Source organism: Eriocheir sinensis, chromosome 53 (genome assembly GCF_024679095.1).
Source record: "Eriocheir sinensis breed Jianghai 21 chromosome 53, ASM2467909v1, whole genome shotgun sequence".
NCBI lineage: Eukaryota > Metazoa > Arthropoda > Malacostraca > Decapoda > Varunidae > Eriocheir > Eriocheir sinensis.
Genome location: NC_066561.1, coordinates 5,021,045 through 5,035,793, shown reverse-complemented (window position 1 = coordinate 5,035,793; position 14,749 = coordinate 5,021,045). Strand labels below are relative to the sequence as shown.

Genomic DNA, 14,749 nt, shown 5'->3' with positions numbered 1-14,749 from the left:
CTTTTCCATCCTTCTTCTCTCCCTTCTTGTTTCCCTTTCAGTACCTCCCTTTTTACTTTCTTTTCCATTCTTCTTCCCTTTGCTCTCTTCCCTTTGTTTTTTGTTTTCCTTTCTCTCTCTCTCTCTATCCGTCTTCCCCCGTCAGCTTCATAATACACAGACACATCAACATCAGCATTCATGACACATCGATCTTATCTGTACCATGCCACGAATATAGTGATTAAATCGGTATCGTAATAATTATCTGTACATTCGTGATGGAAGATATGTTTAGTTATTAGTCTTGGGCCATCTGCTGCACGGAGTCTAATAATAATAATAATAATAATAATAATAATAATGATGATAATAATGAAAATAGGAATACCAATTAGATGATGTAAAAAAATGTTCAATGTTGGAATGCTTCAATCAATGGAGGTAATTAAGCTGATAGAAACACACACACACACACACACACACACACACACACACACACACACACACGTGGGCAAGATTTCGTTTGCTTTCACTGTATCACCAAATTTAAGGTTACATGTTCTCTCTCTCTCTCTCTCTCTCTCTCTCTCTCTCTCTCTCTCTCTCTCTCTCTCTCTCTCTCTCTCTCTCTCTCTCTCTCTCTCTCTCTCTCTCTCTCTCTCTCTCTCACGTGGCCTTATCACACGTCTTTCCGTCACACCTCCTTTGCGTGTGTGTGTGTGTGTGTGTGTGTGTGTGTGTTTGCTGGATGACTTATGTTACCAGGGAGAAGTGAGGAGGAAGGCAGGAGGGAGGAAAGAAGAAAAGTGAGGGAGAGCAGGAGAGAGAGAGATAGGAGAGAAGTTACTGAGTGTGTGAGAGGGAGAAATGAGAGAAAGGGAGAGTGGGGGAAGGCACTTACAGGTGAAAAAAGGGAGAGGGGTGATTATGCTGGGGAGAGGGAGAGGGAGGGTGCGATAGGGGTGAGAACTGAGATGGGAGAGGAGAGAGAGGAGAAGGGAAGTAGAAGGGGAAGGGAGGATGAAAGGGACAGTGAAGGGAGAGGGAGAGTAAGGGAAGGGAGAACATTATAGGGTAGAGACAGAAGGGTGAAGAAAGGGAATAGGTAAGAGAGGAAGGAAGACTAAGGAAGAAAACGAAAGAGAGGAAGACAAAAAAAAAAAAAAACTGAGGCAGGGAAAGGGGGAGACTTATGAAAAAAGGGAGACGGTGAAGGAAGAAAATATAAGGGAAGGGGAGAAAGGGGTAAGGGGAGAGGAAGAGGACGCCTTGAGCCAGGGGTGTCGTGGGAGGTGAAGGGGTGTTGTGAGGGGGTGCGGGTGGTGGAGGATGACGTTGGGGGGTTAGGGAGGAGGAGGAGGAGGAGGAGAGGAGAAAAAGAATGTTGAGGGATGAAGAAAACGTGACCTGAGAGTTGGGGAAAGGGGGGGTGGAGGGTGATTGGGGAAAGGGTGACGTGGGAAGGGTGATTAGGGTGTCATTGAGGAGTTGATTAGGTGTCATTGAGGAGTCGAGAAAAGGGGGGTGGAAGGGTGACTGGGGAAGGGGTGACGTGAGAAGGGTGAAAATGGTGTCATTGAGGATTCTAGGAAAAGGGGGGAAGGGGAAGGGGGAGGGACATGGCGCTTCTTAATACAGGTGAGATCAGGTGTGCGTAGCCATAACTGTGTCTGTCTGTCTGTATGTATGTATGTATGTATGTATGTCTGTCTGTCTGTGCGCCTGCCCTGGTTTCGAGAGCTTATATTTTAGTTTCATTTATATTCTTTACTTATTTTTTTAGTATTCTTTGCTTTATTTTCTTACCAATGTTTTTTTTATTCCTCGCTTGGTTTTAATTATTTTCCCGTTTTTTTTATGTTTCGTACCGGCCGTCCCGTTTTCTTTCACTTCATTTTCTTTTCTTTTTTTTAATGTGGATCTTTTCTATTTTTTTCTATCTTGATTTGTTTCGTTAATTGTTTTCCCGCGTCTTTCTTTTTTTTTCTTTTTTTTTTCTTTTGGTTTTCCTTCCTTTTTTTTTTTGCTCTTATAAAAAAAAATTCTCACCTTTCACTTACATTTTTTTTCTATTTTCTATTTTCTTCTATCTTGATTTTTTTTATTATTATTATTATTATTTTCCTGCGTCTTTCTTTTTTTTTCTTTTTTCTTTCATGTTATTTTTCTTTACTTTTTTTCTTCCTCTCGCTTACACTTTTCTCTCACCTTTTACTTACCCTATTTTTCCTCGTTAATCTTCTTTTTTCTCCTATTCCTTATTATTATTATTATTATTATTATTATTATTATTATTATTATTTAAATCTTTTCGGCAGCCAAGGTTAAGCTAAGAGAGAATGTAGGTTAGGGACGAAGATTAACCCCGTGAGAGAGAGAGAGAGAGAGAGAGAGAGAGAGAGAGAGTGTATACATAGACCTAGATGACTTTCTTTTGTGGTCTGGTATCGCTGGGGAGAGAGAGAGAGAGAGAGAGAGAGAGAGAGAGAGAGAGAGAGCAAAAAAACAACAACATGCAAATACTTGTCATTACTTTTGATTCTTTTAAGTAGTTTGCAGAAAGAGGGAGAAAGGGGGGTCGAGAGAGAGAGAGAGAGAGAGAGAGAGAGAGAGAGGGGGGGGGGTCGTACTGTTAACTGATAAGCTTCGTTTTAATGCAGACGCTAACTCTTAATATATACGACCTTTAATTTATGTAGACTAGACTTGCTGATTATTGTCTGGCATTGAGGAGGAGGAGGAGGAGGAAGATGGGGAAGAAGAAGGGGGTTGTGAACTTGTGATGGTGATAGATGATTTTGGTTATGGTGATGCCTCTGGTTTAGGAAGAGAAGGAGGAAGAGGAGGAGGAGGAGGGAAAAAGAAAGAGAAGGAAAGAAGGAGTAGGGAAGAGAAAGGAGGAAGAAGGAGGAGGAAAAAGGTGATGTTGGTTATATTGATGCCTTGGGGAAGAAGAAAGAGAAGGGAAGAAGGACTAGGAGGAGGGAAGAAGGAGGTGGAGGGAACAAGGAAGAAGGAGGAGGAAAAAGATGAAGTTGGTTACAGTGGTGCCTCAGGATTAGGAAGAGGAGGAGGAGGAGGGAAGGAAGAATTATAAGACTAAGAAGAAGGAGGAGAAGGAAAAAGGAGGAAGAATGATGGCAGATGATTTTGGGTACAGTGATGACTCTGGATTAGGAAGAAGAGGAGGAGGAGGTGGAGGAGGGAAGAAGAAGGAAGTGTAGGAGGAAAGAAGGAAGGATAACAAGACTGAAAAAGGAGGAGGAGGAGGAAAGAAAATACTGAAAGACTGGAGGAGAAAGAGTTGAAGTCAGTGAAGTTAGTGGAGAAAGAAGAGAGGAAATACTGAGAGAAAGACTGGAGGAGGAGGAGAAAGAGGAGTTGAAGAAAGAGAAGTTGGAGAAAGAGGGAAGAAAATACTGATAGAAAGGTTGAAGGAGGAGAAAGAGAAGTTGAAGAAAGTGAAGTTGGAGAAAGATTAAAGAAAATACTGAGAGAAAGGTTGAAGGAGGAGAAAGAGAAGTTGAAGAAAGTGAAGTTGGAGAAAGATTAAAGAAAATACTGAGAGAATGACTGGAGGAGGAGAAAGAGAAGTTGAAGAAAGTGAAGTTGGAGAAAGATTGAAGAAAATACTGAGAGAAAGACTGAAGGAGGAGGAGGAGGAAAAAGATTAAAGGAAGAGCACATCGAGAAAGGGAAGGAAATAAAATAAAAAGGAAGCAAGTTGAAATTGAAGGAAAGCAGAAATAGTAAAGATAGAGGTGAAGGAAGGGGAGGAGATAGAGAGACAAAGCAAGTGGAGTAGGAAGCAAAAATAGAACTTGGCAGAGACGAGATTAAGTACTAGAAAAACCATGAGCAACGGAGTATTTGGAAAAACTTGAACCTGACGTAAAAGTATCTGAGGGAAAGAAACAACTTATTAGACCAATCTGAATGTGAACGAAATAAATGTAGGGAAGGACAAGGAAAGGGAAGGGAAAATAAGGAAAGGAAAGGGAAGGGAAGGGAAGGAGATAAGAAAGGAGGGGAGGGAGATTAGAAAGGAAGGGAAGGGAAGGAGATTAGAAAGGAAGGGAAGGGAAGGGAGAGAGGAATTAAAAAAAGGAAAATAAAGGAAAGGAAAAGAAGAAAAGGGAAAGATACGAAGAATAAGTAGGAGAGAGAGAGAGAGAGAGAGAGAGAGAGAGAGAGAGAGAGAGAGAGAGAAGACTGTTAGGCTGTTGTTTAAGAGGATCAGAAACACAAAAAAGGAGTTAAATTGCTTGGAAGAGAACCAGGAGAGAGAGAGAGAGAGAGAGAGAGAGAGAGAGAGAGAGAGAGAGAGGCAGGCTGGCAGGCAGGCAATCAACAAAACTGAATTACACCCTCTCGAAGTTAGACAAAAAGAGCTAATTTAAGGTGGGAAGGAAGCAGGAGGAGGAGGAGGAGGAAGAGGTGGAAGGAAGGGCCAGGAAGAGGTGACTGTGGAGGAAATGAAGGCAGGAGGAAAATATGGCGTTGGAGATAAATGAGAGAATCGTGGAGAAAAGAGAAAGAGGAGGAGGAGGAGGAGGAGAAAGGGAAGATGGTTGAGAAAGAGGAAAGAAAGTAAGAAGAGATTGGATGTTACGATGAGAGAGAGAGAGAGGGGGAGAGGGAGAGGGAGGAGAGCACACCGAGAAAGAGAAGGAAAGAAAAAAAGGAAGAAAGTTAAAATTACAGAAAAGCAGAGAAACACAAAGATGAAGATGAAGGAAAAGGGAAGAAAGAATTAGAGAGAAACAAAATAAGTATAGTAAAAAAAAGCTAAAGAAAAAAAGAAAGCTAAATTACAATGATTACTAGACAAATATACAGCTGATAGGTAGAAAAATTAGTTATAAAAAATAGATAGGTTGAAACAGGTAAAAAAAATGCACAGGTAGAAACAGTAGACAGATTGGACAGGTAGAAACAGTAGACAGAAACGGGGAGAAAAAGTAGGCTGGAAAAAGACAGGTAGGAGAAGGCATAGAAAAATTAGACAGGTAGAGACAGACACGTAGACAGATTGGACAGGTAGAAACAGGAAAAAAATAAATGTTAGAAGAAAAGTCAAAACAATTCAAACAAAAACTCAGGTAGAAACAATTGAGAGGTTGGAAACAAAAGACACGTAACAACAGGTAGACAGGTGAGCTTATCAAGGCCACTCACGTACGAGGAGGAAAGGTAAAGGTGTTCCCCCGTGTGATTGCGTCAGGTGAGGTGCCGCTAATCAGCCGAGAAGGTCCAGGTGAGTGGCGGCCAATCAGTGCCCCGCCAGGTAACGATCTAATCAGCGAGGAGGAGGAGGAGGAGGAGGAGGAGATAAGGAAGGTGAAATGCGTAATCTGTCGCCAGGGAAACTGCATTCTGGGAGGCAGGCGGAAAGAGAGGTGAACAGATGAACTAGAAAAAGAAACTAAATGGTATAGGAAGGGAGAAAAATATAAGAGAAGGGTTTTAAGAAGGGAGAAGAAGAATTGGCAACAGTGAAAGAAGGTAAAAGTGAATGTTTGAAATGTTTTGAAGAAGTGAAGATGAAAAGAAAACTAGAAAAAAAAATAATAAAGGAAAAAGGGGACAGTTATAGTATTCAAGATTAGAGATGATAAAATAGGAATAAGGAAAAAGGAATAAGGAAAAAGATATATAGTTTGAGATGTATTGAAGAAAGGAAAATGAGGTAAAGAGTAGAAAAAAACTCAATTATAAAAGGAAAGGCTTGGAAAAAAAAGATAAGAATGAAGAGGATAGAAAAAGAAAACGATAAAAGTGTAAGAAGGGAAATGTTACAGAATGAAATGTATTGAAGAAAAGAAAGGGTGAGATAAACGAGTAGAAAAGGAAACAGAATGACAAGGGAAAGAGATGATGATAGGGAAAAAGAAAAGGGTTAAGAGGGGAAAAGTAAGATTAATAAAAGAGGAAGAAGGAAAAGAATCAGTAAAATAATAAAATAATGAGAAAAAGTTGAGGGATAAGAGAATCAAGGAACAGAAGGAGAGTAAATATGAGATAATTGAAAGAGGAAAAGGCGGAGAGAAGAGAGAATGGGGAAGAGATAGGAAGAGGAGGAAGAGAAGAAAAGTAAATAGGGAAGAAATAGAAGAAGGGAAAGGGAAGGGGAGGAGAGGAAGAGGACCAATTTTGTGGAGGAATATATTAGTGGAAGGAGGAGGAGGAGGGGAAGAAAAGGGGGAGGGGGAGAAGTGTGTCTCTGCACGTGACCACCGAAAGTACCTCCCCCTCCTTCTTTCTCCCCTCCCCTCTCCCTATCTCCCCATTCTCTTTTCTCACTCCTAAATCTTACACAGCATTCGTCTCCCCTCCTCCCCTCTTCTCTTCTTCTCTCTCTTCCCTTCCCCTCTTCATTAACTCTCCATCTCTCCCCTTTTTTATCTCCCCACCTCTTCTCCCCTATTCCCTCTTCTTCTACCCTATCTCCTCTTTTCTCTCCTCCCCTTTCCATTCTTTCCTTCTTTTCTCTTCCTCATTATTCCTTCTTTTCTCTTCTCCCCTTTCCATTCTTTTCTCCCCCATTCCTTCTTTTCTCTTCTTCATTATTCCCACTTTTCTCTTCTTCCCTATCACGTATTCTCCCCTCTCCCTATCCCTTATATTCTCTTCTCCCCTATCCCCTCTTTTCTCTCCTCCCCTTTCCATTCTTTCCTTCTTTTCTCTCCTTCATTATTCCCTCTTCTCTTCTTCTCTATCCCTTATTTTCTTCTCTCCCTATTCCTTATATTCTCTCTTCTCTTATCCCCTCTTTTTCTCTTCTCCGTATGCTATCTTTTCTCTTTTATCCCCTCTTTTCTCTAACTCCTCTTTTCATCCCTTCCATTATGTGCTCTGTTATCTCTCCTCTTCCTCTCCCTTCCTTTCTTCCCATCTCTTCATCTCCCTATTTCTCTTCCCTTCTTCGTCTCCTCATCCTTCTCCCCACCTTAATTTTCTCATCCCTATTCCTTCATTTCCCTCGTCTTCCATCATCTTCTCTTCCTCACCCTTCCCCTCTTCCCTTTTCTACTCTCTCCTCCCCATCTTCCCCTTCTTCCCTACGTTCGTGTACCCTGTCCCCTTTTACCTCCCCCTCTCTCCCTCTCCTCCCCTCCCCTGCTTCCCTCCCTTCCCCAGATGGCCTTGGAAGCTTCATCTGGTGACTGGATGCTGGGGTAAGAGGGGAGAGGGGAGGGGAGGAGCGGGGGGGAGGGGAAGAGGGTGATGTGTACATAGTCACGTGTGGGGGATGTAAGTCTTCTTTGTGTGTGTGTGTGTGTGTGTGTGTGTGTGTGTGTGTGTGTTTTAATGAACGGAGATTTCCACTGGCTTACACTCGCAATCCAATTATCATTAACATTTATTTATTTATTTATTTTTCCTCTTCTAAATAATTATCAGTGTTAAGTTTATGTAGTAGTAGTAGTAGTAGTAGTAGTAGTAAAATAAGTTGTTATTATTCTTGTTCAAATTCCTCTTCTTGTAATATTTTTTTCTGTAACGCAGTAACATATGGAGTGGTGGTAGTTATGTATTTAAAGTATTTGTGCAAGTAGTAGTTGTAGTAGTAGTAGTAGTAGTAATAGTAGTAGTAATAGCTGTTTTTATTGTTGTTTTTATTCCTCTTCATACTTATTTTACCAGTAGTTTTTTTTTCTGTAGCAATAGTGAGCGTAGTAGTGGTAGTAGTTATTGTATAGAAAGTAGTTGTAGAGGCAATAGTAAAAGCATTGTAGCAGCAGTAGTAGTAGTAGTAGTGGTGGTGGTGGTGGTGGCGACACACGACAGGTTAATGACCCCTAAGCTCACCTTGAATTATAATCTTTGCTAATGAGGTGGCGAGAGAGAGAGAGCGAAACCTTCTGTCTGTGTCGTGGTTATATTACATACCCGAACAACGCTCAGCCGTGTGTGGGCGGGTGGGTAGGGGTGGGTAGGTATGTGGGTGGGTGGGTGGGAGTGGGTAGGTGTGTTGGCGGGGGGTGTAGGTGTGGGGGAGGTAGGGGGGATGACAGGTGTTGTGTTTCTATTAGGTTAATTAAGGTATATATGCGCATCGTTCTGTATTTATTAGTTATGTCATTATTTTCAGTTTAATATATTTGAATTTATACATTTTTTTTATTTATTGGTATATATTCATCTATTATTTACATTTTTGTGTATATCTATTTTTTTTTTTTCATGTTAGGTTATTTACGTTGTGGTCGTATTATTCTGCATCTTTTAATTATCTTTCTTTTTCTGCTTTTTAATTGTTCATATATGTTTTTAAGTATTTTCTTTTATGAGTATACCAAAAAAAGTCAGTTCGTTTTCCTTCTGTTTTGTCGTCATTAGCGATTATTTATTTACTTTACAATTTCTTATGCTTCTGTACTTTAAATATTTTCAAACGCTTTTTCGTATCATTACTTATCAACATATATTTCCCTAGTTTTTCCTATTTAACATTTTCAAACGCTATTTCTTGTTATTATCAACATTTATTTCCCTAGTTTTTCCTATTTAACATTTTCAAACGCTATTTCTTATCATTATCAACATTTATTTACCTAGTTTTCGTATTTAACATTTTCAAACGCTATTTCTTATCATTATCAACATTTATTTACCTAGTTTTCGTATTTAACATTTTCAAACGCTATTTCTTATCAATACCTATCAACACTTATTTACCTAGTTTTCATATTTAACATTTTCAAACGCTATTTCTTATCATTATCAACATTTATTTACCTAGTTTTCCTATTTAACATTTTCAAACGCTATTTCTTATCATTATCAACATTTATTTACCTAGTTTTCGTATTTAACATTTTCAAACGCTATTTCTTATCATTATCAACATTTATTTACCTAGTTTTCGTATTTAACATTTTCAAACGCTATTTCTTATCAATATCAACACTCATTTACCTAGTTTTCGTATTTAACATTTTCAAACGCTATTTCTTATCAATATCAACACTTATTTACCTAGTTTTCCTATTTAACATTTTCAAACGATTTTTATTATTAACATTTATTTACTCCGTTTTTCCTATTTATCACTTCTTGTATATATTTTTCAAGCATAGAACGTACGGGCGGACTAATGGTATCTTGCAAGGTGATACTTCGCTCTCATCCATCACTGTCTGTCCGTCTGTCCCTGTCTGTCTACCTGTCTTGGGGGTCTATGGAACGACTTCATATTTCCTTCCCTTTCCTTCCTTCCTTCCTTTTATTTCACTTATTATCTTTATTTTCTTCTTATTTCATCCTTGCATTTTCTTCCTCTTTCCTTCCTTCCATAATGTTCCTTTTATTCCTTTTTTCCTCCTTTTTCCTTGCAGTTTCGCCCGTCCCGTTTTACTCACTTTTATCCCCCCTCCTTCCTTCCTTCCTTCCTTCCTTCCTTCCTTTTACTTCACAATTTATCTTTTTTATTTCTTATTTCATCCTTGTTTTTCCTCCCTTCCCGTTTTACTCACCCTTATCCTTCCTTCTTCCTTTCCTCCTTCCTTCCTTCCATCTTTATTCCTTTTTTCCTCCTTTTTACTTGTGTTTTCCTCCATTCCCGTCTTCCTCATCCTCCCTCCCTCCTTCCTTCCTTCCTTCCATCCTTTCTTCCATCTTTCTTCCTTTTTTCCTCCTTTTTACTTGCGTTTTCCTCCCTTCCCGTCTTCCTCACCCTCCTCCTCCCTCCTCCTTCCTTCCTTCTTTCCTTCCATAACGAGTCAACTTTTGTTTTTTCTCTTTTCCTTGCATTTCCTCCATTCCCGTCTTTACTCACCCTTATCCTCCCTCCTTCCTTTTACGTGTCACCTGTTCTTCCTTTTTTATTCCTATTTCCTTGCGTTTCCTCCACTCCCGTCTTACTCCCTTCCTCCCTCCTCCCCTCCCCCCTCCCCCTTCTTGGAACTCCAATATATATGGCCCACCAATCACAGAAGTGCCACACCCACCCACCCACCCACCACCCTTTCCTCCTTCCTCCTCCTCCTACTCCTTGGCCCTCCACCCATATTCCTCGTCCCGCCCTTTTCACACCTTCATCCAATCATTTTAAGTGTGGGTTAGAGAGAGAGAGAGAGAGAGAGAGAGAGAGAGAGAGAGAGAGAGAGAGAGAGAGAGAGAATATATACTTTTTCTTTTCGTCTTCGTCCATCTTCTATCGTCTTGTTTCCTTCCCTTCATCATCTTTATATTATTTCCCCTCCCATCATCTACTATTTTCTACCCTCTTCAGTCCCTTCTTCACAGCCCCATCTCCAGTACCATCTACCTTCTTTACCGCTTCTATCTACATCCATTCATTTATCACTTTCTTCCTGTACCTTCTTCGATATCTCCATTTTCCTCCCTGTTCATATATTAGGGTAGCTTCAACATTTATATATCATCCACGAAGACCTTGATGCTTGTTTGTCTCTTTGTGATACCCAGACTTTTTTTCTCTCTATTTCTCTTTAACGCAGATCTTGGCTTTTTTTTTCCCCCCTCTAAAATTTGTGTTTGGTCCCAGGTTTCCTCTCGCTCCTTCAAGAATCTCCCTTTTCACCTCGTTCTCAGGTATCAATCTTCTCCTTATCTCCTATTCCCAGCGTCTCTTCTCCATCATTCCTCTTCCTTCACATCTTATCTCTATATCTTCAGTGTGTTCTGCATGGTGCTGTGTAAGGATGTGAGGTGGGTATAGATTTTGTATATGGCATGGTATCCTTTCTCTTTTAGTCCAGTCCACACTTAATTACCTTTTATTATTTACTTTTATTCGTTTATTTATTGTCTTTAATCTTCTGTATGATCCCAGGTTATCCACACTCCCTTAACTAACAAACACACCTGTCCTCCCTTTCCCTTAATTAACCACACACCTGTCCTCCCTTTCCCTTAATTAACCACACACCTGTCCTCCCTTTCCCTTAATTAACCACACACCTGTCCTCCCTTTCCCTTAATTAACCACACACCTCCTCCCTTTCCCTTAATTAACCACACACCTGTCCTCCCTTTCCCTTAATTAACCACACACCTGTCCTCCCTTTCCCTTAATTAACCACACACCTGTCCTCCCTTTCCCTTAATTAATCACACACCTGTCCTCTCTTTCCCTTACTTAACCACACACCTGTACTCCCTTTCCCTTAATTAACCACACACCTGTCCTCCCTTTCCCTTAATTAACCACACACCTGTCCTCCCTTCTCCCCAGGTATCCGTGCCCCCCAACCACCGCTCGCGCCCTCCCCACCAGCGGAGGCGCGGGATTGGTGACACTGGCCGCAGCTTCTCCTACCACGCCCCCTCCGCTCACGGCCGCGGCGACCTGGTTTTCGTAGGCTCGCCTCCCCGCGCCTATCACATGTCCACCAAGACCTCCAGGTGTGCGTCGAGGACCTCCATGGAACCACACTCACCTGGTAAGTCTGGAGTGGGTTTAGAAAGGGTTGATGTTGTAGGAGTAGGAGTAGGAGTTGTAATAGGAGAATGAAGAGGAGAAGTAGTAGTAGTAGTAGTAATGGTGGTAGCTGTAGTGGTAGTAGTGCTTGTAATGGTAGTAGTTGTGGTAGTGAGAAGAAATAGTAGTAGTTTTAGTGGTCATTTTAGTGAAGCAACAGCATCAGTAGTAGTAGTAGTAGTAGTAGTAGTAGTAGTGGTAGTAGTAGTAGTAGTAGTAGTAGTAGTAGTAGTAGTAGTAGTAGTAATTGGAAAAAAAGAAGTTGAAATGGAAGAAGAATAAAAAGAAAGAGGAGAAAGAAAAGAGGAAAGCAGGAATGGAAGGAGGAGGAAGATGATGATAGGAAAAAAAAGATAGAGAAGTATTAGAGAATCAGCAATACTTAGCAGGAAGAGAAAGAAGATAATTAGAGAAGAAAGAGGACTTAGAGAACCACCAATAATCTTAAGCCACCAATCCCCACCCCATCATTCCCCCATTACTAAACCACCCCTTTCTCCCTTCCCACCCCCCAGGCACCACCAGCCCCCCCATCAGTCCGCTGGCCGCCACCTCCTCCGCCAACACGCACCCCCCCTCCCACGGCCCCTCCAAGAGCCCTTCATCTGTCTCCCTCACCAAGTTCCACAACAAGGTAAGACAGACAGATAGAAGGAGAGAGAGAGAGAGAGAGAGAGAGAGAGAGAGAGAGAGAGAGAGAGAGAGAGAGAGAGAGTTACCTATATATACACAGACAGACAGACCGATATATATAAAGACAGAGTTTGACAGACACATAGACAGACTGATATGAAAACAGACAGATTGACAGATACAGACAAACAGACAGATATACAGAGATAAAGATAAACAGACAGACAGACAAATAGACCGTAGAGAGATAGACATACATACTGAGAAACAGACATAGGCAGATTAATAGACAGACACAGACATATAGACAGACAGACAGAAATCGATACACAGACAGATAGATAGATAGACAGATTGACAGAAAGATATACAGACAAAGAGACAAATAGAGTAGTCAACGGTTTAATTTTAAGTTATTTATCAACACGTAAAAGTTTATAAGAAAGGGATTAGTGAAGAGAATAGTCGTTAGTTTTTATTTTATTTTATTTATTTCGTCTTTTTTTATTCTTCCGTCATTCTCCTGTTTATCTTCTGTAGTTAATTATCAAGTTGTTTCGTTCTTCCTTTATTCTCGTGTTGCTTTTTCTGTTTTGGTAGTTAATTTTTTTTTTTTTTTTTTTTTTTTTTATTCATTCTTCAATTTTCATTCTATTCTGCGGTCAGGTTTTTCATCCATTCATCCATCCTTTATTTATTTTTTTTTTCATTTTTCATTCTAGTATTTGTTCCTCTCTTCTGCGTTTTCATTCTTCTTTCATCCTCCTGTTTCTCTTTTTTTTTCTTCCTTCCTTCATTCTCCCCTTTTTCATCCATCCATCCCTCATTTATTTTTCATTCTTCATTCTGTTATTTGTTCCTTTTCGGTGTTTTCATTCTTCCTTCATCTTCCTGGTTCTCCTTTTTTTTTCTTTCCTTCCTTCATTCTCCCCTTTTTCATCCATCCATCCTTCATTTTTTTTTTCTTTCTTCATTCTGTTATTTGTTCCTCTTCGGTGTTTTCATTCTTCCTTCATCCTCCTGTTTCTCTTTTTTTTCCTTCCTTCCTTTATTCTCCCCTTTTTCATCCATCCATCCTTCATTTATTTTTCATTTTTCATTCTGTTATTTGTTCCTCTTCGGTGTTTTCATTCTTCCTTTATCCTTCTGTTTCTCCATTTTTTTCCTTCTTTTATTCTCCCCTTTTTCATCCATCCATCCCTCATTTATTTTTCATTCTTCATTCTACTAGTTATTCCTCTTCGGTGTTTTCATTCTTCCTTCATCCTCCTGTTTCTCTTTTTTTCCTTCTTTTATTCTCCTCTTTCTCTCTCTTCCGTGTTTCGTCTCGTGCAGAACGTTTCCATACTAGTTGCTAAGCTTCAAATAAACCTCTTAGGCTCTTCACAGGTTTCTCTCTCTCTCTCTCTCTCTCTCTCTCTCTCTCTCTCTCTCTCTCTCTCTCTAAAGGTCTGTGGCTATTTTTTTCAGTTTCCTATTTTACGAAGTGTGTCAAGGCTTTCCCTACTCCCATCCCTCCCTTTCCCTCGCTCCTCCCCCGCCCTCTTTCTCCCCATATCTCTCTCTCTCTCTCTCTCTCTCTCTCTCTCTCTCTCTCTCTCTCTCTCTCTCTCTCTCTCTCTCTCTCTCTCTCTCTCTCTCTCTCTCTCTCTCTCTCTCTCTCTCTCTCTCTCTCTCTCTCTCTCTCTCTCTCTCTCTCTCTTCCTTCCCTTCCATTTCTTCCTGTCAGAGTAAAATATTCGTACCTAAAGAGGAAAGGCTTCTTCTTTTCTTCTTTTCTTCTTTTCCTCTTCACTTCCTCTTCCGTTTCCTCATACTTTTTCTCGACTGTCTTGCTTTGCCTAATTTTATTTATTTTATTTTCTCCCGAATACAAACAAGAAAAGAATGAATAAAATGATAAACAAAGAGCATTTTATTCCTTACTTTCTTACAAATACAAACAACAAAACTTGCAGCGACATACACAAGAAGATAAAAAGAGCGATATTTTTCTTCCTTGTTTTTTAGCAAATACGAATAACAAAAAAAAAAAAAGTGAAATAGGAAAATAATAAAGATTGTGATTTTTCTTCTTCCTTTATTCTAGTAAATACCTATAACAAAACTTTTAAAAAATGTACAGATGGCGATTTTTCCATTATTTTTTTCTAGCAATACCAAGAAAAAGAAAAAAAACACATCAAAATCACTGGTAGCTGCAGGGATCATGTTTTTTAAAGGCCCCTCCAAGCGAGAAAAATGAGCAAAAATCATCACTCAGGCAAACCATTTCATAATATATATCAACGCATTTGTGATCAGCTTATGCATCATCTATTTTAGAGGGTTTATATCATGGCAAATATGTGGCCCATTGCTGCTACACGGTAAAGCCACAAATTTGGCTTTAATTTACGGTAAAGCCACAAATTTGGCCCGTCGTTGGTACACGGTAATTACACGGTAATACCACAAATTTGGTCCGTCGCTGGTACACGGTAATACCACAAATTTGGCCCGTCGCTGTTACACGGTAAAACCACAAATTTGGCCCGTCGCTGTTACACGGTAAAACCACAAATTTGGCCCGTCGCTGCTACACGGTAAAACCACAAATTTGGCCCGTCGCTGGTACACGGTAAAGCCACAAATTTGGCCCGTCGCTGTTACACGGTAAAACCACAAATTTGGCCCGTCGCTGTT

The 14,749-nt window shown here is 40.3% G+C and overlaps 1 protein-coding gene and 2 long non-coding RNA genes across 11 annotated transcripts in view; 2 read left to right on the top strand and 1 right to left on the bottom strand.

Annotated features, from left to right (window-relative positions):
• The window catches only part of LOC126983237 (uncharacterized), a 40,450-nt gene that overhangs the window by 18,859 nt on the left and 6,842 nt on the right, over positions 1-14,749 (top strand). For all 8 annotated transcript variants that reach the window (XR_007735709.1, XR_007735705.1, XR_007735703.1 and 5 more), the window contains exons 2-3: positions 11,186-11,393; positions 11,947-12,065. Coding sequence is in view for 1 of the 8 variants with exons in the window: in XM_050835876.1 (XP_050691833.1) it covers positions 11,186-11,393; positions 11,947-12,065 (327 nt within the window). In the remaining 7 variants the exon portion in view is untranslated. The remainder of the gene's footprint in view (positions 1-11,185; positions 11,394-11,946; positions 12,066-14,749) is intronic.
• On the top strand, positions 2,610-3,770 carry LOC126983239 (uncharacterized). Its single transcript, XR_007735713.1, has 2 exons — positions 2,610-3,483; positions 3,626-3,770. It is a non-coding gene; the product is annotated as an uncharacterized LOC126983239 (long non-coding RNA).
• On the bottom strand, positions 8,869-11,246 carry LOC126983238 (uncharacterized). Of its 2 annotated transcripts, none has more exons than XR_007735711.1 (3): positions 11,134-11,246; positions 10,974-11,037; positions 8,869-10,943 (listed from the first exon to the last, which is right to left on the bottom strand). It is a non-coding gene; the product is annotated as an uncharacterized LOC126983238 (long non-coding RNA). The 2 variants fall into 2 exon arrangements; XR_007735712.1 differs by having other exon boundaries at positions 11,102-11,177.